Source organism: Oncorhynchus nerka, linkage group LG11 (assembly GCF_034236695.1).
Source record: "Oncorhynchus nerka isolate Pitt River linkage group LG11, Oner_Uvic_2.0, whole genome shotgun sequence".
Lineage (NCBI taxonomy): Eukaryota > Metazoa > Chordata > Actinopteri > Salmoniformes > Salmonidae > Oncorhynchus > Oncorhynchus nerka.
Window position 1 is genome coordinate 2,210,433 of NC_088406.1, and position 26,650 is coordinate 2,237,082.

Here is a 26,650-nt window from a genome sequence, read left to right on the forward strand (position 1 = left end):
CAGAGACCAGAAGGACAGCTTTAAGGTAGATGAATAGTACCCCTATGGAACCCCAGAGACCAGGAGGACAGCCTTAAGGTAGATGAATAGTACCCCTATGGAACCCCAGAGACCAGAAGGACAGCCTTAAGGTAGATGAATAGTACCCCTATGGAACCCCAGAGACCAGAAGGACAGCCTTAAGGTAGATGAATAGTACCCCTATGGAACCCCAGAGACCAGGAGGACAGCCTTAAAGTAGATGAATAGTACCCCTATGGAACCCCAGAGACCAGGAGGACAGCCTTAAGGTAGATGAATAGTACCCCTATGGAACCCCAGAGACCAGAAGGACAGCCTTAAGGTAGATGAATAGTACCCCTATGGAACCCCAGAGACCAGAACATCTACCTTAAGGTAGATGAATAGTACCCCGATGGAACCACTGGGAACCCCAGAGACCAGAAGGACAGCCTTAAGGTAGATGAATAGTACCCCTATGGAACCCCAGAGACCAGAAGGACAGCCTTACGGTTTCGAGGGCAACATTGGGGCATACAAGTCTCTAGGGTTTCAGCTCATCACAAAAACATGATTCCAAATCACTTCCACTACAGGTATAATCAGTGTAAGCTGACCTTGCAAGTCGGTGCCACCCAGTAGAGCAGAGCCAGGACAGGCAGTCCAACAGCTACACCCAGAACTACCAGAAACTTGACAACGTTGGTCTGCTGTCTCAGTCCAGACAGGTTCTCGTACCAGATAGACATGAGCTGCTGCTGACAGTTTGGATGGGCTATGAACTACGATGGAGGGATGAGAAGAGAAAGATAAGTAGAGAGGGATGAAAGTGTGTGTCTCTCAATAACATATTAAAAAGTAAAACCTCATATGATCCTCCCCTACTTAGCAATCATTGCTTTTCTGTGTCCTATTGTGGCAGTGAAAAGCATAATTGCTCATCCAGACATTTGTTGAGCCACAACAACACCAACCGTATGTCTGCTGATGACAATTACCCTCACCTTCTTCAGTTCATATTTTATTGCGAGCTTTAGTCTTATAGAACTAGGTCTTTCATGTGGCTCATTGTTTTCACTGGCATCAATGTCCCCATTCAAGATGGCCTCCACCTCCTCCGTGTTACGGCACAGGTCCAGCAGTCCGACCACAAAGTCTTCACATTGCACGGACAGTTCCTTGTAATCTTTCTGTAACGGAAGAAAGAAACATTTAATGAAAGAAAGTGGTTAAAGGAGAGAACCTTTTCAACCAACGTGTACTTAAAAGTGTACCGAGCTCCAAGTGCAACCACAACTTAGGGATTAGTCTGTACCATACGGTTAGTTCTCAAAAGGTCTGAGGGAAATACAATGACCCTACATGAAATGTACTTTCTCACACGTAGCCTCCAGTCACACCCTATAGGCTATAGCCCTTCCAATCAGAGAACCATAATCATCAGCAAACACATGAGAATAGGAAAGCTTCAAATCCAACCCTCTTCAGGAGTGATTGGCAGAAAATTCCACATAAACAACTAAAACTAACACAATGGTTAAGAATGCTGTCTTAAAGCATTGTGACATGACAAACAGAACTGTCCTTTCAACCACCATCTGTTGAAGTATGGCAGAAATCAGCTAGTTGATGCTTGTAATGAATGTACATTCGGAAAATATTCAGACCCCTTGATCCCCCCCCCCAACTAGGCAAGTCAGTTAAGAACAGATTCTTATTTACTATGGACGGCCAAACCCGGGCCAAATGTGCACCACCCTATGGGACTACCAATCACGGCCGGATGTGATACAGCCTGGATTTGAACCAGGGACTGTAGTGACGCTTCTTGAACTGTGGTGCAGTGCCTTAGACCACTGCACCACTCAGGAGTCCAGCCTTATTCTAAAATTAATTGAATAAATAATCAAATCCTCACCAATCAACACACAATACCCCTAATGACAAAGTGAAAACAGCTTTGTAGAAATTGTTTCAGATTTATGTCAAATAAAATAAAAACAGAAATACCTTCTTATTTACATCAGTTTTCAGACCCTTTGTTATGAGACTCAAAAATGAGTTCAGGTGCATCCTGTTTCCATTGATCATCCTTGAGATGTTTCTACAACTTGATTGGAGTCCACCTGTGTAAATTCAATTGATTTGACATGATTTGGAAAGGCACACCCGTCTATATAAGGTCCTAGAGTTGACAGCGCAGGTCAGAGAAAAACGAAGCCATGATGTTGAAGGAGTTGTCAGAAGAGGTCCAAGACAGGATTGTGTCGAGGCACAGATCTGGGGAAGGGTACCAAAACATTTCTGCAGAATTGAAGGTCCCCAAGAACACAGTGGCCTCCATCTTTCTTAAATGGAAGAAGTTTGAAACCACCAAGAGCTGGCCGCCTGGCGAAACAGAGTAATCTGGGAGAAGGACATTGGTCAGAGAGGTGGCCAAGAACCTGATGGTCACTCTGACAGAGCTCCAGAGTTCCTCTGTGGACATGACAGAATCTTCCAGAAAGACAACCATTCCTGCAGAACACCAATCAGGCCTTTGCAGTAAAGTGGCAGATGGAAGCCACTACTCAGTAAAAGACACATGACAGCCCACTTGGAGTTTGCTTGGAATTTGCCAAAAGGCACCTAAAGGACTCTCAGACCATGAGAAACAAGATTCTCTGGTCTGATGAAACGACGATTGAACTCTTTGGCCTGAATGCCAAGCGTCACGTCTGGAGGAAACCTGGCACCATCACTACGGTGAAGCATGGTGGTGGCAGTATAATGCTGTGAGGATGTTTTTCAGCGGGAGGGACTGGGAGACTAGTCAGGATCGAGAACAAGATAAACGGAGAAACGTACAGAGAGATCCAGAACGCTCAGGACCTCAGACTGGGGTGATGGTTCAACTTCCCACAGGACAACGACCCTAAACACACAGGCAAGACAACGCAGGAGTGGCTTCGGGACATGTCTCTGTAGAGAAGAATGTGAGGAACACCCCAAATTCAGGTGTGCCAAGCTTGTAGCGTCATACCCAAGAAGACTTGAGGCTGTAATCACTGCCAAAGGTGCTTCAACAAAATCCTGGGTCTGAATACTTAATGTGATATTTTCATTTTTTATGTATTTGCAAACATGTCTTAAAACCGGGTTTTGCTTTGTCATTATGGTGTTATTGTGTGTGGATTGATAAGATTTTAGAATAAGGCTGTAACGTAACAAAAATCTGGGGTCTGAATACTTTCCGAATGCACTGTATCTGGAACAAGTACTGTACACCCACGTGTAGTCAGAGGCCACTGACAATGCTAAACACAGGCCACGCCAGGTACACCCACATCCTCACAAATATTCATTATGTACAAACACAGCTTAGTTTCAGATAAATGTATTATAATTCATACAGTACTCCAGGCAAATGACACCCTATTCACTATATACTGTAGTACACTAATTCATGGTCAAAAGTAGTGCACTATACAGGAAATAGGGTGCCATTTGGGATGTACTCCAGGTTTCTATAGCAACAGCTTAATTACAGTACATTTTCCTGACCACCTTTCTGACACATCCAGTCACCTTTATTTTGCCCATCCATTGCCTTTTTTCCTGTGGAATATCATGCGCGTCAAAATAAACAACACCCTAACAGCAAAGACACTGTGTAAAGGGATCCTCAATGATAACGGGTGAATACCTTCACTATCCCATTCTATTCCATGTATTTATTATGGATCCCCATTAGTCCCTGCCAAGGCAGCAGCTACTCTTCCTGGGGTTTATTATGGCTCCCCATTAGTTCCTGACAAGGCAGCAGCTACTCTTCCTGGGGTTTATTATGGATCCCCATTAGTTCCTGACAAGGCAGCAGCTACTCTTCCTGGGGTTTATTATGGATCCCCATTAGTTCCTGCCAAGGCAGCAGCTACTCTTCCTGGGGTTTATTGCCAAGGCAGGATCTTCCTGGGGTTTATTATGGATCCCCATTAGTTCCTGTCAAGGCAGCAGCCACTCTTCCTGGGGTTTATTATGGATCCCCATTAGTTCCTGTCAAGGCAGCAGCTACTCTTCCTGGGGTTTATTATGGATCCCCATTAGTTCCTGCCAAGGCAGCAGCTACTCTTCCTGGGGTTTATTATGGATCCCCATTAGTTCCTGACAAGGCAGCAGCTACTCTTCCTGGGGTTTATTATGGATCCCCATTAGTCCCTGCCAAGACAGCAGCTACTCTTCCTGGGGTTTATTATGGATCCCCATTAGTTCCTGTCAAGACAGCAGCTACTCTTCCTGGGGTTTATTATGGATCCCCATTAGTTCCTGCCAAGGCAGCAGCTACTCTTCCTGGGGTTTATTATGGATCCCCATTAGTTCCTGTCAAGGCAGCAGCTACTCTTCCTGGGGTTTATTATGGCTCCCCATTAGTTCCTGCCAAGGCAGCAGCTACTATTCCTTGGGTTTATTATGGATCCCCATTAGTTCCTGTCAAGGCAGCAGCTACTCTTCCTGGGGTTTATTATGGCTCCCCATTAGTTCCTGCCAAGGCAGCAGCTACTCTTCCTGGGGTTTATTATGGATCCCCATTAGTTCCTGACAGCAGCTACTCTTCCTGGGGTTTATTATGGATCCCCAGTTCAGCTACTCTTCCTGGGGTTTATTATGGCTCCCCATTAGTTCCTGCCAAGGCAGCAGCTACTCTTCCTGGGGTTTATTCCCCATTCCTGGGGTTTATTATGGATCCCCATTAGTTCCTGTCAAGGCAGCAGCTACTCTTCCTGGGGTTTATTATGGATCCCCATTAGTTCCTGTCAAGGCAGCAGCTACTCTTCCTGAGGTTTATTATGGATCCCCATTAGTTCCTGCCAAGGCAGCAGCTACTCTTCCTGGGGTTTATTATGGATCCCCATTAGTTCCTGCCAAGGCAGCAGCTACTCTTCCTGGGGTCCAGCAAAAATTAAGGTAGTTTTTACCATTTTAAAAACATTAGAACAGATTTCACAACAGATTTTTTTGTGTATAGTGCGTATGTAATGTGTGTGTGTGTGTGTGTGTGTGTGTGTGTGTGTGTGTGTGTGTAGTGCGTATGTAATCATGTGTGTGTATGTGTGTATGTATAGCGTGTATGTTATCGTGTGTGTGTGTGTGTGTGTGTGTGTGTGTGTGTGTAGTGCATATGTAATCATGTGTATGTATGTGTGTATGTATAGTGCATATGTTATCGTGTGTGTGTGTGTGTGTGTGTGTGTGTGTGTGTGTGTGTGTATAGCGCGTATGTAATCATGTGTGTGTGTGCATGTGTCTCTTCACACTCCCCGCTGTTCCATAAGGTGTCTTTTTCTCTGTGCTGTTTGTTACTGGCAGGTTGATTGACAACCTGAACCAGTTTGCAGACACTGGTTACAGTGTGAAGCTTTCTCTTGAGTGGGCAGCCTGATGAAAGCCAGTCAATATTTAAATCACACAGAAAATATACCTCTCTGTTGATCTCACATACATTATCAAGCATTTCACACGTTATCCAGACACTGATTGTTAGCAATGCAGGTATAGGAAGGCATTACTGAAGAGCTCAGTGACTTTCAACTTGGCACCGTCATAGGACGCCGTCATAGGATGCTACCTTTCCAACAAGTTCGCCAAATATCTGTTAGATACATCTGTTATATACCCTGTTAGAGCTGCTCCGGTCAACTGTAAGTGCTGTTATTGTGAAGTGGAAACGTCTAGGAGCAACAACGGCTCAGCTAAGTGGTAGACCACACAAACTCACAGAATGGGATCGGAATCGGTTGCAACACACACTGCCGACAAGAACTGTTTGTCGACGTTTCTCTGGAGTGATGAATCACGCTTCACCATCTGGCAGTCCCATGGACAAATCTGGGTTTGTCGGAAGCCAGGAGAACGCTACCTGCCCCAATGCATAGTGCCAACTGTAAAGTTTGGTGGAGGATGAATAATTTTGTGGGACTGTTTTTCCTGGATTGGGCCCCTTAGTTTCAGTGAAGGGGAATCTTAACGCTACAGCATACAATGACATTCTAGAGGATTCTGTGCTTCCAACTTTGTGGCAACAGTTTGGGGAAGGCCCTTTCCTGTTTCAGCATGACAATGTCATCGTGCACAAAGTGAGGTCCATACAGAAATGTATGGTTGAGATCTGTGTGGAAGAAACTTGACTGGCCAAAGCACTGACCTCAACCCCATCAAACACCTTTTGGATGAATTGGAATGCCGACTGCGAGCCAGGCCTATTCGCCCAACATCACTGCCCGACCTCATTAATGCTCTTGTGGCTGAATGGAAGCAAGTCCCCGCAGCAACGTTCCAACATCTAGTGGAAAGCATTCCCAGAAGAGTGGAGGCTGTTATAGCAGCAATGTTCCAACATCTAGTGGAAAGCCTTCCCAGAAGAGTGGAGGCTGTTATAGCAGCAATGTTCCAACATCTAGTGGAAAGCCTTCCCAGAAGAGTGGAGGCTGTTATAGCAGCAAAGGAGGGACCAACTCTATATTATTTACCATGATGTTAGACAGGCAGGTGTCCATATACTTTTGGTCATGTAGTATATTTCTCTAGACATTCAGGAAAGCTGTTCCCATGGAGATCTTACTGTAAACATACAGGAAAGCTGTTCCCATGGAGATCTTACTGTAAACATACAGGAAAGCTGTTCCCATGGAGAACTTACTGTAAACATACAGGAAAGCTGTTCCCATGGAGATCTTACTGTAAACATACAGGAAAGCTGTTCCCATGGAGATCTTACTGTAAACATACAGGAAAGCTGTTCCCATGGAGATCTTACTGTAAACATACAGGAAAGCTGTTCCCATGGAGATCTTACTGTAAACATACAGGAAAGCTGTTCCCATGGAGATCTTACTGTAAACATACAGGAAAGCTGTTCCCATGGAGATCTTACTCTAAACATACAGGAAAGCTGTTCCCATGGAGATCTTACTGTAAACATACAGGAAAGCTGTTCCCATGGAGATCTTACTGTAAACATACAGGAAAGCTGTTCCCATGGAGATCTTACTGTAAACATACAGGAAAGCTGTTCCCATGGAGATCTTACTGTAAACATACAGGAAAGCTGTTCCCATGGAGATCTTACTGTAAACATACAGGAAAGCTGTTCCCATGGAGATCTTACTGTAAACATACAGGAAAGCTGTTCCCATGGAGATCTTACTGTAAACATACAGGAAAGCTGTTCCCATGGAGATCTTACTGTAAACATACAGGAAAGCTGTTCCCATGGAGATCTTACTGTAAACATACAGGAAAGTTATAGAAGGTTGCATGAAATAGCTGTGAAATTATTTTAGAATATAATGTAATATATATATATATATATATATATATATATATATAATAAATGATTCATGATGATCACTCCTCTCTCTCTCTCTCTCAGGGGAACAGGTTTAAAAGGGGATGCAACCACAGCAAATAGATTAGAAGAACAACTGCCTTATGGGCCAGTTTTCCCAACCCAGATTGTGGAACCCTAGACATTAAAAAACACTTCCAATAGTGTCGTTTTTAGGCTAGGATTAGGTTTAACCTGGGTCCGGAAAACCAGCTGTATATCTTTTGACCATCTCTCATGACCAGACTATGCAGTCTGTTAATAAACAACTTCTAATTTCATTAGCAAGGACACAACTTTGACATATAACTGAATTACTTGATGGGGCGAGTCATGCTCCCATTGCAGTACCTTAAACTCCTTCTCGATGTTAGCCAGGACAGCCAGCTCGTTGCTCAGCTCCAGGGCAGCCATCACAGGGTCTTTGCTAGAGAGAGACATGTAGGCCGGGCTGGCCAGCCCTTTATAGGCGTTGATACGGGACCGAGAGTGGCTGAACGAGTCATGCTTCTGGTGGGAGCTGCAGGTGCCACACTTACAGAGGTAGTCGTGTGGTCGATCGATACGGGCGTCCTTCCTCAGGAGGATGTGTACTACCTCGTACTCATGGCAGTGAGAGGCCAGGATGATGGGGGTGATGTCATGAGAAAACCGTGTACCATCCTCGTCATAGGAGAAGAAGTCGTCTTGTGTCTCTGCTCGGCCAGGACTGTCGACGAGCCTCCGTGTGTCTGCGAAGGCCCTGTGTCTCAATATGGCCTCCACTATCCTAATGTATCCTTTACTGATTGCCAACAGTAGAGCATCCCCTATCCTGGCCAGATTATCCTTCTTCAGTAACAGCTCCGTAACCTCTAGATGCTCGTTGGCCACCGCCAGCTGCAATGCATTCTGGCCCATGTAGTCCACACAGTTGACGTTGAGTTCAGGAAGTTCCTCCAGCATCTTGCGGACCCCGGGGATGTTGCCGTACTCCGCCGCGTCCAGGAAGCGCTCCTCGGTCAGGGATAGGCTGGCTGAGCGGGCGCTGAACATGTAGGCCGGCCCCCGCATGCCCAGTCGCCGTGTCTTGGCCAGGGTCTGTCGTAGCATGGTGTGACGGTCCTCATTGATCCATCTGAACATCCAAAACATATAGAGAGAGTTAGAGACTGGTTAATGGTAGCCTGGACTCTCAAGTCAGAGAGAGAGAGGCTGGTTAATGGTAGCCTGGACTTTCAAGTCAGAGAGAGTTAGAGAGGCTGGTTAATGGTAGCCTGGACTCTCAAGTCAGAGAGAGTTAGAGAGGCTGGTTTATGGTAGCCTGGACTCTCAAGTCAGAGAGAGTTAGATAGGCTGGTTAATGGTAGCCTGGACTCTCAGGTCAGAGAGAGTTAGAGAGGCTGGTTAATGGTAGCCTGGACTCTCAGGTCAGAGAGGCTGGTTTATGGTAGCCTGGACTCTCAGGTCAGAGAGGCTGGTTTATGGTAGCCTGGACTCTCAGGTCAGAGAGAATTTGAGAGTCTGGTTTATGGTAGCCTGGAATCTCAGGTCAGAGAGACTGGTTAATGGTAGCCTGGACTCTCAGGTCAGAGAGAGTTAGAGAGGCTAGTTTATGGTAGCCTGGAATCTCAGGTCAGAGAGTTTGAGAGGCTGGTTTATGGTAGCCTGGAATCTCAAGTCAGAGAGAGTTAGAGAGGCTGGTTTATGGTAGCCTGGAATCTCAGGTAAGAGAGAGTTAGAGAGGCTGGTTTATGGTAGCCTGGACTCTCAAGTCAGAGAGAGTTAGAGAGGCTGGTTTATGGTAGCCTGGAATCTCAGGTCAGAGAGAGTTAGAGAGGCTGGTTAATAGGTAGCCTGGACTCAGATATTTTTATTTACCTAGGCAAGTAAGTTAGAAACAAATTCTTATTTACATTGACGGCCTAACTAACTGTATGTTCATACTGCAGCCTTCTAACAGTAACTATGTTCATACTGCAGCCTTCTAACTATGTTCATACTGCAGCCTTCTAACAGTAACTATGCTCATACTGCAGCCTTCTAACAGTAACTATGTTCATACTGCAGCCTTCTAACAGTAACTATGCTCATACTGCAGCCTTCTAACAGTAACTATGTTCATACTGCAGCCTTCTAACAGTAAATATGTTCATACTGCAGCCTTCTAACAGTAAATATGTTCATACTGCAGCCTTCTAACAGTAACTATGTTCATACTGCAGCCTTCTAACAGTAACTATGTTCATACTGTAGCCTTCTAACAGTAAATATGTTCATACTGCAGCCTTCTAACAGTAACTATGTTCACACTGCAGCCTTCTAACAGTAACTATGTTCACACTGCAGCCTTCTAACAGTAACTATGTTCACACTGCAGCCTTCTAACAGTAACTATGTTCATACTGTAGCCTTCTAACAGTAACTATGTTCATACTGCAGCCTTCTAACAGTAACTATGTTCACACTGCAGCCTTCTAACAGTAACTATGTTCACACTGCAGCCTTCTAACAGTAACTATGTTCACACTGCAGCCTTCTAACAGTAACTATGTTCACACTGCAGCCTTCTAACAGTAACTATGTTCATACTGTAGCCTTCTAACAGTAACTATGTTCACACTGCAGCCTTCTAACTGTAACTATGTTCATACTGCAGCCTTCTAACAGTAACTATGTTCATACTGCAGCCTTCTAACAGTAACTATGTTCATACTGCAGCCTTCTAACTAACTATGTTCATACTGTAGCCTTCTAACAGTAACTATGTTCATACTGCAGCCTTCTAACTAACCATGTTCATACTGCAGCCTTCTAACTGTAACTATGTTCATACTGCAGCCTTCTAACAGTAACTATGTTCATACTGCAGCCTTCTAACAGTAACTATGTTCATACTGCAGCCTTCTAACTAACTATGTTCATACTGCAGCCTTCTAACTAACTATGTTCATACTGCAGCCTTCTAACTGTAACTATGTTCATACTGCAGCCTTCTAACAGTAACTATGTTCATACTGCAGCCTTCTAACTAACTATGTTCATACTGCAGCCTTCTAACTGTAACTATGTTCATACTGCAGCCTTCTAACAGTAACTATGTTCATACTGCAGCCTTCTAACTAACTATGTTCATACTGCAGCCTTCTAACTAACTATGTTCATACTGCAGCCTTCTAACTGTAACTATGTTCATACTGCAGCCTTCTAACAGTAACTATGTTCATACTGCAGCCTTCTAACAGTAACTATGTTCATACTGCAGCCTTCTAACAGTAACTATGTTCATACTGCAGCCTTCTAACTAACTATGTTCATACTGCAGCCTTCTAACTAACTATGTTCATACTGCAGCCTTCTAACAGTAACTATGTTCATACTGCAGCCTTCTAACAGTAACTATGTTCATATTGCAGCCTTCTAACTAACTATGTTCATACTGCAGCTTTCTAACAGTAACTATGTTCATACTGCAGCCTTCTAACTATGTTCATACTGCAGCCTTCTAACAGTAACTATGTTCATACTGCAGCCTTCTAACTAACTATGTTCATACTGCAGCTTTCTAACAGTAACTATGTTCATACTGCAGCCTTCTAACTAATTATGTTCATACTGCAGCCTTCTAACAGTAACTATGTTCATACTGCAGCCTTCTAACAGTAACTATGTTCATACTGCAGCCTTCTAACAGTAACTATGTTCATACTGCAGCCTTCTAACTAACTATGTTCATACTGCAGCCTTCTAACAGTAACTATGTTCATACTGCAGCCTTCTAACAGTAACTATGTTCATACTGCAGCCTTCTAACAGTAACTATGTTCATACTGCAGCCTTCTAACAGTAACTATGTTCATACTGCAGCCTTCTAACTATGTTCATACTGCGGCCTTCTAACAGTAACTATGCTCATACTGCAGCCTTCTAACAGTAACTATGTTCATACTGCAGCCTTCTAACTGTAACTATGTTCATACTGCAGCCTTCTAACTAACTATGTTCATATTGCAGCCTTCTAACTAACCATGTTCATACTGCAGCCTTCTAACTAACTATGTTCATACTGCAGCCCTCTGACTAACTATGTTCATACTGCAGCCTTCTAACTAATTATGTTCATACTGCAGCCTTCTAACAGTAACTATGCTCATACTGCAGCCTTCTAACAGTAACTATGTTCATACTGCAGCCTTCTAACTGTAACTATGTTCATACTGCAGCCTTCTAACTAACTATGTTCATATTGCAGCCTTCTAACTAACCATGTTCATACTGCAGCCTTCTAACTAACTATGTTCATACTGCAGCCCTCCGACTAACTATGTTCATACTGCAGCCTTCTAACTAATTATGTTCATACTGCAGCCTTCTAACAGTAACTATGTTCATACTGCAGCCTTCTAACAGTAACTATGTTCATACTGCAGCCTTCTAACAGTAACTATGTTCATACTGCAGCCTTCTAACTAACTATGTTCATACTGCAGCCTTCTAACTAACTATGTTCATACTGCAGCCTTCTAACTGTAACTATGTTCATACTGCAGCCTTCTAACAGTAACTATGTTCATACTGCAGCCTTCTAACTAACTATGTTCATACTGCAGCCTTCTAACTGTAACTATGTTCATACTGCAGCCTTCTAACAGTAACTATGTTCATACTGCAGCCTTCTAACTAACTATGTTCATACTGCAGCCTTCTAACTAACTATGTTCATACTGCAGCCTTCTAACTGTAACTATGTTCATACTGCAGCCTTCTAACAGTAACTATGTTCATACTGCAGCCTTCTAACAGTAACTATGTTCATACTGCAGCCTTCTAACAGTAACTATGTTCATACTGCAGCCTTCTAACTAACTATGTTCATACTGCAGCCTTCTAACTAACTATGTTCATACTGCAGCCTTCTAACAGTAACTATGTTCATACTGCAGCCTTCTAACAGTAACTATGTTCATATTGCAGCCTTCTAACTAACTATGTTCATACTGCAGCTTTCTAACAGTAACTATGTTCATACTGCAGCCTTCTAACTATGTTCATACTGCAGCCTTCTAACAGTAACTATGTTCATACTGCAGCCTTCTAACTAACTATGTTCATACTGCAGCTTTCTAACAGTAACTATGTTCATACTGCAGCCTTCTAACTAATTATGTTCATACTGCAGCCTTCTAACAGTAACTATGTTCATACTGCAGCCTTCTAACAGTAACTATGTTCATACTGCAGCCTTCTAACAGTAACTATGTTCATACTGCAGCCTTCTAACTAACTATGTTCATACTGCAGCCTTCTAACAGTAACTATGTTCATACTGCAGCCTTCTAACAGTAACTATGTTCATACTGCAGCCTTCTAACAGTAACTATGTTCATACTGCAGCCTTCTAACAGTAACTATGTTCATACTGCAGCCTTCTAACTATGTTCATACTGCGGCCTTCTAACAGTAACTATGCTCATACTGCAGCCTTCTAACAGTAACTATGTTCATACTGCAGCCTTCTAACTGTAACTATGTTCATACTGCAGCCTTCTAACTAACTATGTTCATATTGCAGCCTTCTAACTAACCATGTTCATACTGCAGCCTTCTAACTAACTATGTTCATACTGCAGCCCTCTGACTAACTATGTTCATACTGCAGCCTTCTAACTAATTATGTTCATACTGCAGCCTTCTAACAGTAACTATGCTCATACTGCAGCCTTCTAACAGTAACTATGTTCATACTGCAGCCTTCTAACTGTAACTATGTTCATACTGCAGCCTTCTAACTAACTATGTTCATATTGCAGCCTTCTAACTAACCATGTTCATACTGCAGCCTTCTAACTAACTATGTTCATACTGCAGCCCTCCGACTAACTATGTTCATACTGCAGCCTTCTAACTAATTATGTTCATACTGCAGCCTTCTAACAGTAACTATGTTCATACTGCAGCCTTCTAACTGTAACTATGTTCATACTGCAGCCTTCTAACTAACCATGTTCATACTGCAGCCTTCTAACTGTAACCATGTTCATACTGCAGCCTTCTAACTAACTATGTTCATACTGCAGCCCTCTGACTAACTATGTTCATATTGCAGTCTTCTAACTAACTATTTTCATACTGCAGCCTTCTAACTAACTATGTTCATACTGCAGCCTTCTAACAGTAACTATGTTCATACTGCAGCCTTCTAACTGTAACTATGTTCATACTGCAGCCTTCTAACTAACTATGTTCATACTGCAGCCTTCTAACTAACTACGTTCATACTGCAGCCTTCTAACTAACTATGTTCATACTGCAGCCTTCTAACTGTAACCATGTTCATACTCCAGCCTTCTAACTAACTATGCTCATACTGCAGCCATCTAACTGTAACTATGTTCATACTGCAGCCTTCTAACTAACCATGTTCATACTGCAGCCTTCTAACTAACTTACTTCCGGGTTGGAGCGAGCGGTCGCATCCGCGCTTCGGTCTGCTTCGGTCTGCAGGTTGTATAACTTTTCATTACATTTCATTACATTTCATTATAGTACAACGGTTTGATTTGTCTAATCTTAGCAATTTCTTCTTAGCTAGCTACATAGCCGTCTTTGTATCAAAGATAATTGCGTAATTATCGTATTTCGTCGTCCTCCTATCTGCCCAGCAGCTAGCCAGCTAGCAAACGTTCACCGTCTACCGTAGCACTGTAGTAACTATCACACTCAACTGAACGACTTGATTAGTGTAGTGTTAGCTAGCTACATAGTTGTCTTTGCTGTCTTCGTATCCAAGATAATTGTGTAGTTTAGAGTGTGTAGTCTTAGAGTGATAATTGCGTAATTATCGTATTTCGTCGTCCTCCTATCTGCCCAGCAGCTAGCCAGCTAGCAAACGTTCACCGTCTACCATAGCACTGTAGTAACTATCACACTCAACTGAACGACTTGATTAGTGTAGTGTTAGCTAGCTACATAGTTGTCTTTGCTGTCTTCGTATCCAAGATAATTGTGCAGTTTAGAGTGTGTAGTCTTAGAGCGATTATCTTAATTTACCGAGGTTAGCTAGCCAGCTATTTGTCGTCCTTAACGTAGGAGTCACTCCTAGCTAGCCAACAGCTAGCCAACGTCTACTGAATAGAACTTTCGCATTCCGGTCGCATTCCGCTTCGCTCCACAGGTAGTATCACATTTTCATTTCATTTCATTACAGTCCCAACGGTGTGATTTGTTTGATCGTAGCTAGCTACATAGCTAACTACATAGCCGTCTTTGTTTCAAAGATAATTGTGTAGTCTAGAGCGATTTTCTAGGTTAGCTAGCCAGCTATTGTCGTTCTTTTAACGCAACGTAACGTAATCAACACTGCTAGCTAGCCAGCTAGCCCCCGAATAGCAGCATTGTAGAAACTTTACACTCAACGGAACGACTTGATTAGTGTAGTGTTGTTACGGATACAGTTATCCTGTGTGTGTGTGTATCCTGTGTGTGTTTCTTTTCTCTCCTTCTCCCCTCACAGGTGAAAATCATCACTCCCCAATCAGTCAACAATCAATCATCAATCAGAAGACACACCTCCTCCTATTTCCTACCCTATCACAGTTCCTTCCCCATGGTTTAAAAACCCCATCATTTGTTTGCTCTGGAGCAATCTCTAGCTCAATCTCTCTGTAAATGCCATGTCTGTAGGTCTCTGTGTTTCACTCTCGCTTTGTGTCTTAACCTCTCTTTTGTTTAAAGCACCTCCATCGCACTTTGTCCTCACCTGTGAGTATTGTTTTTGGGTTATGGTGTTTGTTTGTTTGCTGGTGGGAAAAGGGGAAACCAAGACAAGTCGCCCATGGGCATACACTACCCGTAGGTGAACTTTGTTAAATACACTAGTTAGAACTGGGCGGACCACCCACTGTATTTTTGGTTGGTTAGTTAGCTGTTGTTAAAGTAGGCTAGTCTAGCTTAGGGGTGTTTTTGAATACTTATTGTTTCTTTCCTTGGGTCCAGCTCAGCCCCTTTTCCTGCTCCGCCCATTACCGTGTGTTTATAAATAAACCTAGAGTTTGACGGTAGATTTCTGTTGTTGTGGTTATTTCGTTCACACTTTTACTTTGTCACAATAATAATTTGCATGAGTTATGTTACGGGTCTCATTACCATCCCCCCTAGACTGTCGGGCCAAAAGGGATTCGTAACAAGTGTCAACAACGCAGCCACTGCCAGCTAGCCTACAAAGTCAACAACGCAGCCACTGTAACTATGTTCATACTGCAGCCTTCTAACTAACTATGTTCATACTGCAGCCTTCTAACTAATTATGTTCATACTGCAGCCTTCTAACAGTAACTATGTTCATACTGCAGCCTTCTAACTAACTATGTTCATACTGCAGCCTTCTAACAGTAACTATGTTCATACTGCAGCCTTCTAACTAACCATGTTCATACTGCAGCCTTCTAACTAACTATGTTCATACTGCAGCCTTCTAACTAATTATGTTCATACTGCAGTCTTCTAACAGTAACTATGTTCATACTGCAGCCTTCTAACTAACTACGTTCATACTGCAGCCTTCTAACTAACTACGTTCATACTGCAGCCTTCTAACAGTAACTACGTTCATACTGCAGCCTTCTAACTAACTACGTTCATACTGCAGCCTTCTAACAGTAACTATGTTCATACTGCAGCCTTCTAACAGTAACTATGTTCATACTGCAGCCTTCTAACAGTAACTATGTTCATACTGCAGCCTTCTAACTAACTATGTTCATACTGCAGCCTTCTAACATTAACTATGTTCATACTGCAGCCTTCTAACAGTAACTATGTTCATACTGCAGCCTTCTAACAGTAAATATGTTCATACTGCAGCCTTCTAACAGTAACTATGTTCATACTGCAGCCTTCTAACAGTAAATATGTTCATACTGCAGCCTTCTAACAGTAACTATGTTCATACTGCAGCCTTCTAACTAACTATGTTCATACTGCAGCCTTCTAACAGTAACTATGTTCAAACTGCAGCCTTCTAACAGTAACTATGTTCATACTGCAACCTTCTAACAGTAACTATGTTCATACTGCAGCTTTCTAAATAACTATGTTCATACTGCAGCCTTCTAACAGTAACTATGTTCATACTGCAGCCTTCTAACTAACCATGTTCATACTGCAGCCTTCTAACTAACTATGTTCATACTGCAGCCTTCTAACAGTAACTATGTTCATACTGCAGCCTTCTAACTAACTATGTTCATACTGCAGCCTTCTAACTAACCATGTTCATACTGCAGCCTTCTAACTAACTATGTTCATACTGCAGCCTTCTAACAGTAACTATGTTCATACTGCAGCCTTCTAACTAACTATGTTCATACTGCAGCCTTCTAACTAACCATGTTCATACTGCAGCCTTCTAACTAACTATGTTCATACTGCAGCCTTCTAACTAATTATGTTCATACTGCAGTCTTCTAACAGTAACTATGTTCATACTGCAGCCTTCTAACTAACTACGTTCATACTGCAGCCTTCTAACTAACTACGTTCATACTGCAGCCTTCTAACAGTAACTACGTTCATACTGCAGCCTTCTAACTAACTACGTTCATACTGCAGCCTTCTAACAGTAACTATGTTCATACTGCAGCCTTCTAACAGTAACTATGTTCATACTGCAGCCTTCTAACAGTAACTATGTTCATACTGCAGCCTTCTAACTAACTATGTTCATACTGCAGCCTTCTAACATTAACTATGTTCATACTGCAGCCTTCTAACAGTAACTATGTTCATACTGCAGCCTTCTAACAGTAAATATGTTCATACTGCAGCCTTCTAACAGTAACTATGTTCATACTGCAGCCTTCTAACAGTAACTATGTTCATACCTTCTAACAGTAACTATGTTCACCTTCTAACAGTAACTATGTTCATACTGCAGCTTTCTAAATAACTATGTTCATACTGCAGCCTTCTAACAGTAACTATGTTCATACTGCAGCCTTCTAACTAACCATGTTCATACTGCAGCCTTCTAACTAACTATGTTCATACTGCAGCCTTCTAACAGTAACTATGTTCATACTGCAGCCTTCTAACTAACTATGTTCATACTGCAGCCTTCTAACTAACCATGTTCATACTGCAGCCTTCTAACTAACTATGTTCATACTGCAGCCTTCTAACAGTAACTATGTTCATACTGCAGCCTTCTAACTAACTATGTTCATACTGCAGCCTTCTAACAGTAACTACGTTCATACTGCAGCCTTCTAACTAACTACGTTCATACTGCAGCCTTCTAACAGTAACTATGTTCATACTGCAGCCTTCTAACAGTAACTATGTTCATACTGCAGCCTTCTAACAGTAACTATGTTCATACTGCAGCCTTCTAACTAACTATGTTCATACTGCAGCCTTCTAACATTAACTATGTTCATACTGCAGCCTTCTAACAGTAACTATGTTCATACTGCAGCCTTCTAACAGTAAATATGTTCATACTGCAGCCTTCTAACAGTAACTATGTTCATACTGCAGCCTTCTAACAGTAAATATGTTCATACTGCAGCCTTCTAACAGTAACTATGTTCATACTGCAGCCTTCTAACTAACTATGTTCATACTGCAGCCTTCTAACAGTAACTATGTTCAAACTGCAGCCTTCTAACAGTAACTATGTTCATACTGCAACCTTCTAACAGTAACTATGTTCATACTGCAGCTTTCTAAATAACTATGTTCATACTGCAGCCTTCTAACAGTAACTATGTTCATACTGCAGCCTTCTAACTAACCATGTTCATACTGCAGCCTTCTAACTAACTATGTTCATACTGCAGCCTTCTAACAGTAACTATGTTCATACTGCAGCCTTCTAACTAACTATGTTCATACTGCAGCCTTCTAACTAACCATGTTCATACTGCAGCCTTCTAACTAACTATGTTCATACTGCAGCCTTCTAACAGTAACTATGTTCATACTGCAGCCTTCTAACTAACTATGTTCATACTGTAGCCTTCTAACAGTAACTATGTTCATACTGCAGCCTTCTAACAGTAACTATGTTCATACTGTAGCCTTCTAACAGTAACTATGTTCATACTGCAGCCTTCTAACAGTAACTATGTTCATACTGCAGCCTTCTAACTAACTATGTTCATACTGCAGCCTTCTAACTAACTATGTTCATACTGCAGCCTGCTAACTGTAACTATGTTCATACTGCAGCCTTCTAACAGACTCCTCCTTTCTCTTCTCCTCTCCCCTCTACTCCTCTCCACTCCTCTCCTCTCCACTTCTCTCCCCTCCTCCCCTCCTCTCTATTCTCTCCCCTCCTCCTTTCTCCTCTCCCCTCTACTCCTCTCCCCTCCTCTCTATTCTCTCCCCTCCTCCTTTCTTCTCTCCCCTCTACTCCTCTCCTCTCCTCCCCTCCTCTCCACTTCTCTCCCCTCCTCCCCTCCTCTCTATTCTCTCCCCTCTACTCCTCTCCTCCCCTCCTCTCTATTCTCTCCTCTCCTCCTTTCTCCTCTCCCCTCTACTCCTTTTGACTCCTCTCCCCTCCTCCCTCCTCCTCTCCCCTCTACTCCTCTCCACTCCTCCCCTCCTCTCTATTCTCTCCTCTCCTCCTTTCTCCTCTCCCCTCTACTCCTCTCCACTCCTCTTTTCCTCCCCTCCTCTCTATTCTCTCCTCTCCTCCTTTTCCTCTCCCCTCTACTCCTCTCCACTCCTCTTTTCCTCCCCTCTCTATTCTCTCCTCTCCTCCTTTTTCCTCTCCCCTCTACTCCTCTCCACTCATCTCCCCTCCTCCCCTCCTCTTCTCTCCCCTCCTCCTTTCTCCTCTCCCCTCTACTCCTCTCCCCTCCTCCCTCCTCTCTATTCTCTCCCCTCCTCCTTTCTCCTCTCCCCTCTACTCCTCTCCTCTTTTCCTCCCTCTCTATTCTCTCCTCTCCTCCTTTTTCCTCTCCCCTCTACTCCTCTCCCTCCTCCCTCCTCTCTATTCTCTCCCCTCCTCCTTTCTCCTCTCCCCCCTCTACTCCTCTCCTCTTTTCCTCCCCTCTCTATTCTCTCCTCTCCTCCTTTCTCCTCTCCCCTCCTCCCTCCTTTCTCCTCTCCCCTCACCTCCTCTCCACTCCCCTCCTCTCTATTCTCTCCCCTCCTCCTTTCTCCTCACCCCTCTACTCCTCTCCACTCCTCTTTTCCTCCTCTTTCCTCTCCCCTCTACTCCTCTCCACTCCCCTCCCCTCCTCTCTATTCTCTCCTCTCCTCCTTTTTCCTCTCCCTCTACTCCTCTCCACTCCTCTTTTCCTCCCCTCCTCTCTATTCTCTCCTCTCCTCCTTTTTCCTCTCTCCTCTACTCCTCTCCACTCCTCTCCCCTCCTCCCCTCGTCTCTATTCTCTCCTCTCCTCCTTTCTCCTCTCCCCTATACTCCTTTCCACTCCTCTCCCCTCCTCTCTTCTCTCCCCTCCTCCTTTCTCCTCTCCCCTCTACTCCTCCCCACTCCTCTCCCCTCCTCTCTATTCTCTCCTCTCCTCCTTTTTCCTCTCCCTTCTCCTCTTATTTACTCTTCTCTTCTCCCTTTTGTTCTCACACCAAATATGCTTAGAAATAAATTGTTCAAACCCCCATGAGTTCTGGACCCAGGATACTGGAAAGCTGTGGTGAAATACATGTAATTACTGCAAGGAACTCCAAGATGAGCATATCAATCATCAACCCCCATTATATAGGGTACGTACGAGACAATGAGCATATCACTCATCAACCCCCATTATATAGGGTACGTACGAGACAATGAGCATATCACTCATCAACCCCCATTATATAGGGTACGTACGAGACAATGAGCATATCAATCATCAACCCCCATTATATAGGGTACGTACGAGACAATGAGCATATCAATCATCAACCCCCATTATATAGGGTACGTACGAGACAATGAGCATATCAATCATCAACCCCCATTATATAGGGTATGCGTTTGAGACAATGAGCATATCAATCATCAACCCCCATTATATAGGGTACGTACGAGACAATGAGCATATCAATCATCAACCCCCATTATATAGGGTACGTACGAGACAATGAGCATATCAATCATCAACCCCCATTATATAGGGTACGTACGAGACAATGAGCATATCAATCATCAACCCCCATTATATAGGGTACGTACGAGACAATGAGCATATCAATCATCAACCCCCATTATATAGGGTACGTACGAGACAATGAGCATATCAATCATCAACCCCCATTATATAGGGTACGTTTAGACAATGAGCATATCAATCATCAACCCCCATTATATAGGGTACGTACGAGACAATGAGCATATCAATCATCAACCCCCATTATATAGGGTACGTGAGACAATGAGCATATCAATCATCAACCCCCATTATATAGGGTACGTACGAGACAATGAGCATATCAATCATCAACCCCCATTATATAGGGTACGTACGAGACAATGAGCATATCAATCATCAACCCCCATTATATAGGGTACGTACGAGACAATGAGCATATCAATCATCAACCCCCATTATATAGGGTACGTACGAGACAATGAGCATATCAATCATCAACCCCCATTATATAGGGTACGTACGTAACAACAAAAGCAGTAGTTTCAACATACATTGAATTATTTACTGCACTTTGGGAAGGTTAAAGACAGACCAACTAGACGTACCATCTGTCTGAGATAATTGCATTTAGAAATGACATAATTAAACATAATTGTGTTTGAGGTCGCGAGGTAAGACTACTGCTTCCGTATGGAGGAAGACAGCTGGACGGATGGTGGTTAGGCCAGGATGGATGGTTCTACCTCCCACTCAGAATACATTGGAGTTCAACACCCAGGACTTCACTGGTCTGATCCAGTCTGTTTGTGCAACTGCTCTGTTTGTTCATTGTCATGCGGAACAGGTTGGAGAGCTCCGTTCGAGAACTGTAATATCCTATGTTTGTTTTTTTAAATCTGGGTCTTATCTCGTTTCTACCAGTAGGAAATGCATACAAAGCTCTCCCTCACTCTCCATTTTACAAATCTGAGCATAACTCTATCCTCCTGATTCCTGCTCACAAGCAAAACCTCAAACAGGAAGTACCAATGACACGCTCAATACAGACGTGGTCCAATGAAGCGGATGCTAAGCCACAGGACTGTTTCGCTAGCACAGACTGGAATATGTTCCAGGATTCATCCGATGGCATTGTAGAGTTAACGGCTTCATTAATAAGTGCCCAAGAATGCCAAGGTAACTTGTCTAAATGACTATCGCCCCATAGCACTCACATCTGCAGCCATGAAATACTTTGACTGTCTGGTCATGGCTCACATCAGCACCATCATCCCAGACACTCTGGACACCCACTTCTGTTCTCATACCGCACCAACAGATCCACAGATGAAGCCATCCTACTGCACTCCACACTGCCCTCTCCCACCTGGACAAGAGGAACACCTATGTGAGAATGCTGTTCATTTGACAACAGCTCAGCGTTCAACACCATAGTACCCTCCGAGCTCATCACTAAGCTCAGGACCCTGGTACTGAACACCTCCCTCTGCAACTCGATCCTTGACTTCCTGATGGGCCATCCCAGGTGTTAAGGGTAGATAACAACACATCTACCACGCTGATCCTCAACCCAGGAGCCCCTCAGGGGTGTGTTCTTAGTCCCCTCCTGTACTTTCTGTGACGTACATGACTCCAACAGCATTATTAACTTTGCTGATGACACAACAGTGGTTAGCCTGATCACTGACGACAATAAGACAGCCTATAGGGAGGAGATCAGTGACCTGGGAGTGTGGTGTGAGGACAACAATCTCTCCCTTAAGATCAGCAACACAAAAAGAGCAGATCATGGACTTCAGGAAACAGAGGGCCGAATACGCCCTCATCCACACCGACAGGGCTGTAGGGGAGTGGGTCTTCAGCTCCAAGTTCCTCCATATCACTAAAGAATTATCATGTTTCCGACACACCAACACAGTCATGAAGAAGGCATGACAACACCTCTTCCGCCTCAGGAGGCTGAAAAGATTTGGCATGGGTCCTCATACCCTCAAAGTTCTACAGCTGAACCATTAAGAGCATCTTGACTGGCTGCATCACCGCCTGGTACGGCCATTGCTTGGCATCCGACCGCAATAGGCTACAGAGGGTAGTGCGAACAACGCAGTACATCACTTGGGCCGAGCTTCCTGCCATCCAGGACCTCTATACCAGGCGGTGTCAGAGGAAGGCCCTAAAAAAAAATCTAATATTTCAGCCACCCAAGTCATAGACTGTTCTCTCTGCTACCACACGGAAAGCGGCACCGATGCATCAAGTCTGGAACCAACAGGAACCTGAACAGCTTCTATCCCCCAAGCCATAAGACTGATAAGTAGTTAGTCCAGGTTAACTACCTGCATTAACCCTTTATGCACTAACTCTTTTGACTCATCACGTTGCTGCCACAGTTTTTATTATCTGGCCTGCTGCCTAGTCACTTTATCCCCACCTATATGTACATATCTACCTCAACTACCTCGTACCCATCGACTCAGTACTGGTACCCATCGACTCAGTACTGGTACCTACTGGTACCCATCGACTCGGTACTGGTACCCATCGACCTGGTACTGGTACCCATCGACCTGGTACTGGTACCCATTGACCTGGTACTGGTACCCATCGACCTGGTACTGGTACCCATCGACTCGGTACTGGTACCCATCGACCCGGTACTGGTACCCATCGACCCGGTACTGGGCCCCATCGACCCGGTACTGGGCCCCATCGACCCGGTACTGGGCCCCATCGACCCGGTACTGGTACCCATCGACCCGGTACTGGGCCCCAACGACTCGGTACTGGGCCCCAACGACTCGGTACTGGTACCCATCAACCCGGTACTGGTACCCATCGACTCGGTACTGGTACCTATTGGTACCCATCGACCCGGTACTGGGCCCCAACGACTAGGTACTGGACCCCATCGACCCGGTACTGGTACCCATCGACCCGGTACTGGGCCCCATCGACCCGGTACTGGGCCCCATCGACCCGGTACTGGGCCCCATCGACCCGGTACTGGTACCCATCGACCCGGTACTGGGCCCCAACGACTCGGTACTGGGCCCCAACGACTCGGTACTGGTACCCATCAACCCGGTACTGGTACCCATCGACTCGGTACTGGTACCTATTGGTACCCATCGACCCGGTACTGGGCCCCAACGACTAGGTACTGGACCCCATCGACTCGGTACTGGTACCTATTGGTACCCATCGACTCGGTACTGGTACCCATCGACTCGGTACTGTCTCTCTGCATTGTTGGGAAGCACCCTTCAGTCAGCATTTCACTGTTAGTCTACACCTGATGTTTACGAAGCATTCGACAAATACTACTTGTCGATTATTTCATGTTTTTAAGTTGGCTGTTCAGCGGTATTGGGGAATGGGATAGGACTTGAAATGTGTAGGCAACAACAATACCACACTGCTAACGACGTATAGGACCAGCACACACACACACACACACACACACACACGGGAAGCCAGTGATTTCACAATGACAGACACAGTCTGGTGGTTGAGAGAGGGGACCCTATTCCCTACATTGCGCACTAAATTTGACCAGAGCCCTATGAAACCTATTTCCTACATAGCACACTGCCAGAGCTCTGTGGATCCTGTTCAAAAGTAGTGCACTATATAGAAAAGAAGCTGTAATTTGGGACGTAACCAGAGTCTGGTGGCGGAGCAGAGAGGGGGCCCTAATTGGGCAGGTCAGATACCAGACCAGACATGATTTTAAAAAGCCAGAGAGAAGAGAGAGACTACCTATATCAGAATGATCAAAGTGCAACGGATGGTGGAAGTACCTATCTCAATTTAAAGCAGCTCACATATATAGTCTGGCCCTGTACTGTCTAGTCCCTGTATTACTGATATAGCCTGGCCCTGTACGGTCTAGTCCCTGTATCACTGATATAGCCTGGCCCTGTACTGTCTAGTCCCTATATCACATATATAGTCTGGCCCTGTACTGTCTAGTCCCTGTATCACATATATAGTCTGGCCCTGTACTGTCTAGTCCCTGTATCACATATATAGTCTGGCCCTGTACTGTCTAGTCCCTGTATCACTGATATAGTCTGGCCCTGTACTGTCTAGTCCTTGTATTACTGATATAGCCTGGCCCTGTACTGTCTAGTCCCTGTATCACTGATATAGCCTGGCCCTGTACTGTCTAGTCCTTGTATTACATATATAGTCTGGCCCTGTACTGTCTAGTCCCTGTATCACTGATATAGTCTGGCCCTGTACTGTCTAGTCCCTGTATCACTGATATAGCCTGGCCCTGTACTGTCTAGTCCGTATTACTGATATAGCCTGGCCCTGTACTGTCTAGTCCGTATTACTGATATAGTCTGGCCCTGTACTGTCTAGTCCCTGTATCACATATATAGCCTGGCCCTGTACTGTCTAGTCCCTGTATTACTGATATAGTCTGGCCCTGTACTGTCTAGTCCCTGTATTACTGATATAGCCTGGCCCTGTACGGTCTAGTCCCTGTATCACTGATATAGCCTGGCCCTGTACTGTCTAGTCCCTGTATTACTGATATAGCCTGGCCCTGTACGGTCTAGTCCCTGTATCACTGATATAGCCTGGCCCTGTACGGTCTAGTCCCTGTATTACTGATATAGCCTGGCCCTGTACTGTCTAGTCCCTGTATCACTGATATAGCCTGGCCCTGTACTGTCTAGTCCCTGTATCACTGATATAGTCTGGCCCTGTACTGTCTAGTCCCTGTATTACTGATATAGTCTGGCCCTGCACGGTCTAGTCCCTGTATCACTGATATAGCCTGGCCCTGTACTGTCTAGTCCCTGTATTACTGATATAGCCTGGCCCTGTACTGTCTAGTCCCTGTATCACTGATATAGCCTGGCCCTGTACTGTCTAGTCCCTGTATTACTGATATAGCCTGGCCCTGTACTATCTAGTCCCTGTATCACTGATATAGTCTGGCCCTGTACTGTCTAGTCCCTGTATTACTGATATAGTCTGGCCCTGTACTGTCTAGTCCCTGTATTACTGATATAGTCTGGCCCTGTACTGTCTAGTCCCTGTATTACTGATATAGTCTGGCCCTGTACTGTCTAGTCCCTGTATTAGTGATATAGCCTGGCCCTGTACTGTCTAGTCCCTGTATTACTGATATAGTCTGGCCCTGTACGGTCTAGTCCCTGTATTAGTGATATAGCCTGGCCCTGTACTGTCTAGTCCCTGTATTAGTGATATAGCCTGGCCCTGTACTGTCTAGTCCCTGTATTAGTGATATAGCCTGGCCCTGTACTGTCTAGTCCCTGTATCACTGATATAGTCTGGCCCTGTACTGTCTAGTCCCTGTATTAGTGATATAGCCTGGCCCTGTACTGTCTAGTCCCTGTATCACTGATATAGCCTGGCCCTGTACTGTCTAGTCCCTGTATCACTGATATAGTCTGGCCCTGCACGGTATAGTCCCTGTATCACTGATATAGCCTGGCCCTGTACTGTCTAGTCCCTGTATTACTGACATAGCCTGGCCCTGCACTGTCTAGTCCCTGTATCACTGATATAGCCTGGCCCTGTACTGTCTAGTCCCTGTATCACTGACATAGCCTGGCCCTGCACTGTCTAGTCCCTGTATCACTGACATAGCCTGGCCCTGCACTGTCTAGTCCCTGTATCACTGATATAGCCTGGCCCTGTACTGTCTAGTCCCTGTATTACTGATATAGCCTGGCCCTGTACTGTCTAGTCCCTGTATCACTGATATAGTCTGGCCCTGTACTGTCTAGTCCCTGTATTACTGATATAGCCTGGCCCTGTACTGTCTAGTCCCTGTATCACTGATATAGCCTGGCCCTGTACTGTCTAGTCCCTGTATCACTGATATAGCCTGGCCCTGTACTGTCTAGTCCCTGTATTACTGATATAGCCTGGCCCTGTACTGTCTAGTCCCTGTATCACTGATATAGTCTGGCCCTGTACTGTCTAGTCCCTGTATTACTGATATAGCCTGGCCCTGTACTGTCTAGTCCCTGTATCACTGATATAGCCTGGCCCTGTACTGTCTAGTCCGTATCACTGATATAGCCTGGCCCTGTACTGTCTAGTCCCTGTATTACTGATATAGTCTGGCCCTGTACTGTCTAGTCCCTGTATCACTGATATAGTCTGGCCCTGTACTGTCTAGTCCGTATCACTGATATAGCCTGGTCCTGTACTGTCTAGTCCTTG

General features: G+C 44.5%; 1 protein-coding gene across 1 annotated transcript in view; it reads right to left on the reverse strand.

Moving 5' to 3' along the window:
- trpc6b (transient receptor potential cation channel, subfamily C, member 6b) overlaps window positions 1-26,650 on the reverse strand; it is a 99,911-nt gene that overhangs the window by 60,383 nt on the left and 12,878 nt on the right. Inside the window, exons 2-4 of the mRNA XM_065024149.1 lie at window positions 7,715-8,480; window positions 1,005-1,190; window positions 618-782 (exon numbers count right to left, since the gene is read on the reverse strand). Coding sequence (XP_064880221.1) covers window positions 618-782; window positions 1,005-1,190; window positions 7,715-8,480 — 1,117 coding nt within the window. The remainder of the gene's footprint in view (window positions 1-617; window positions 783-1,004; window positions 1,191-7,714; window positions 8,481-26,650) is intronic.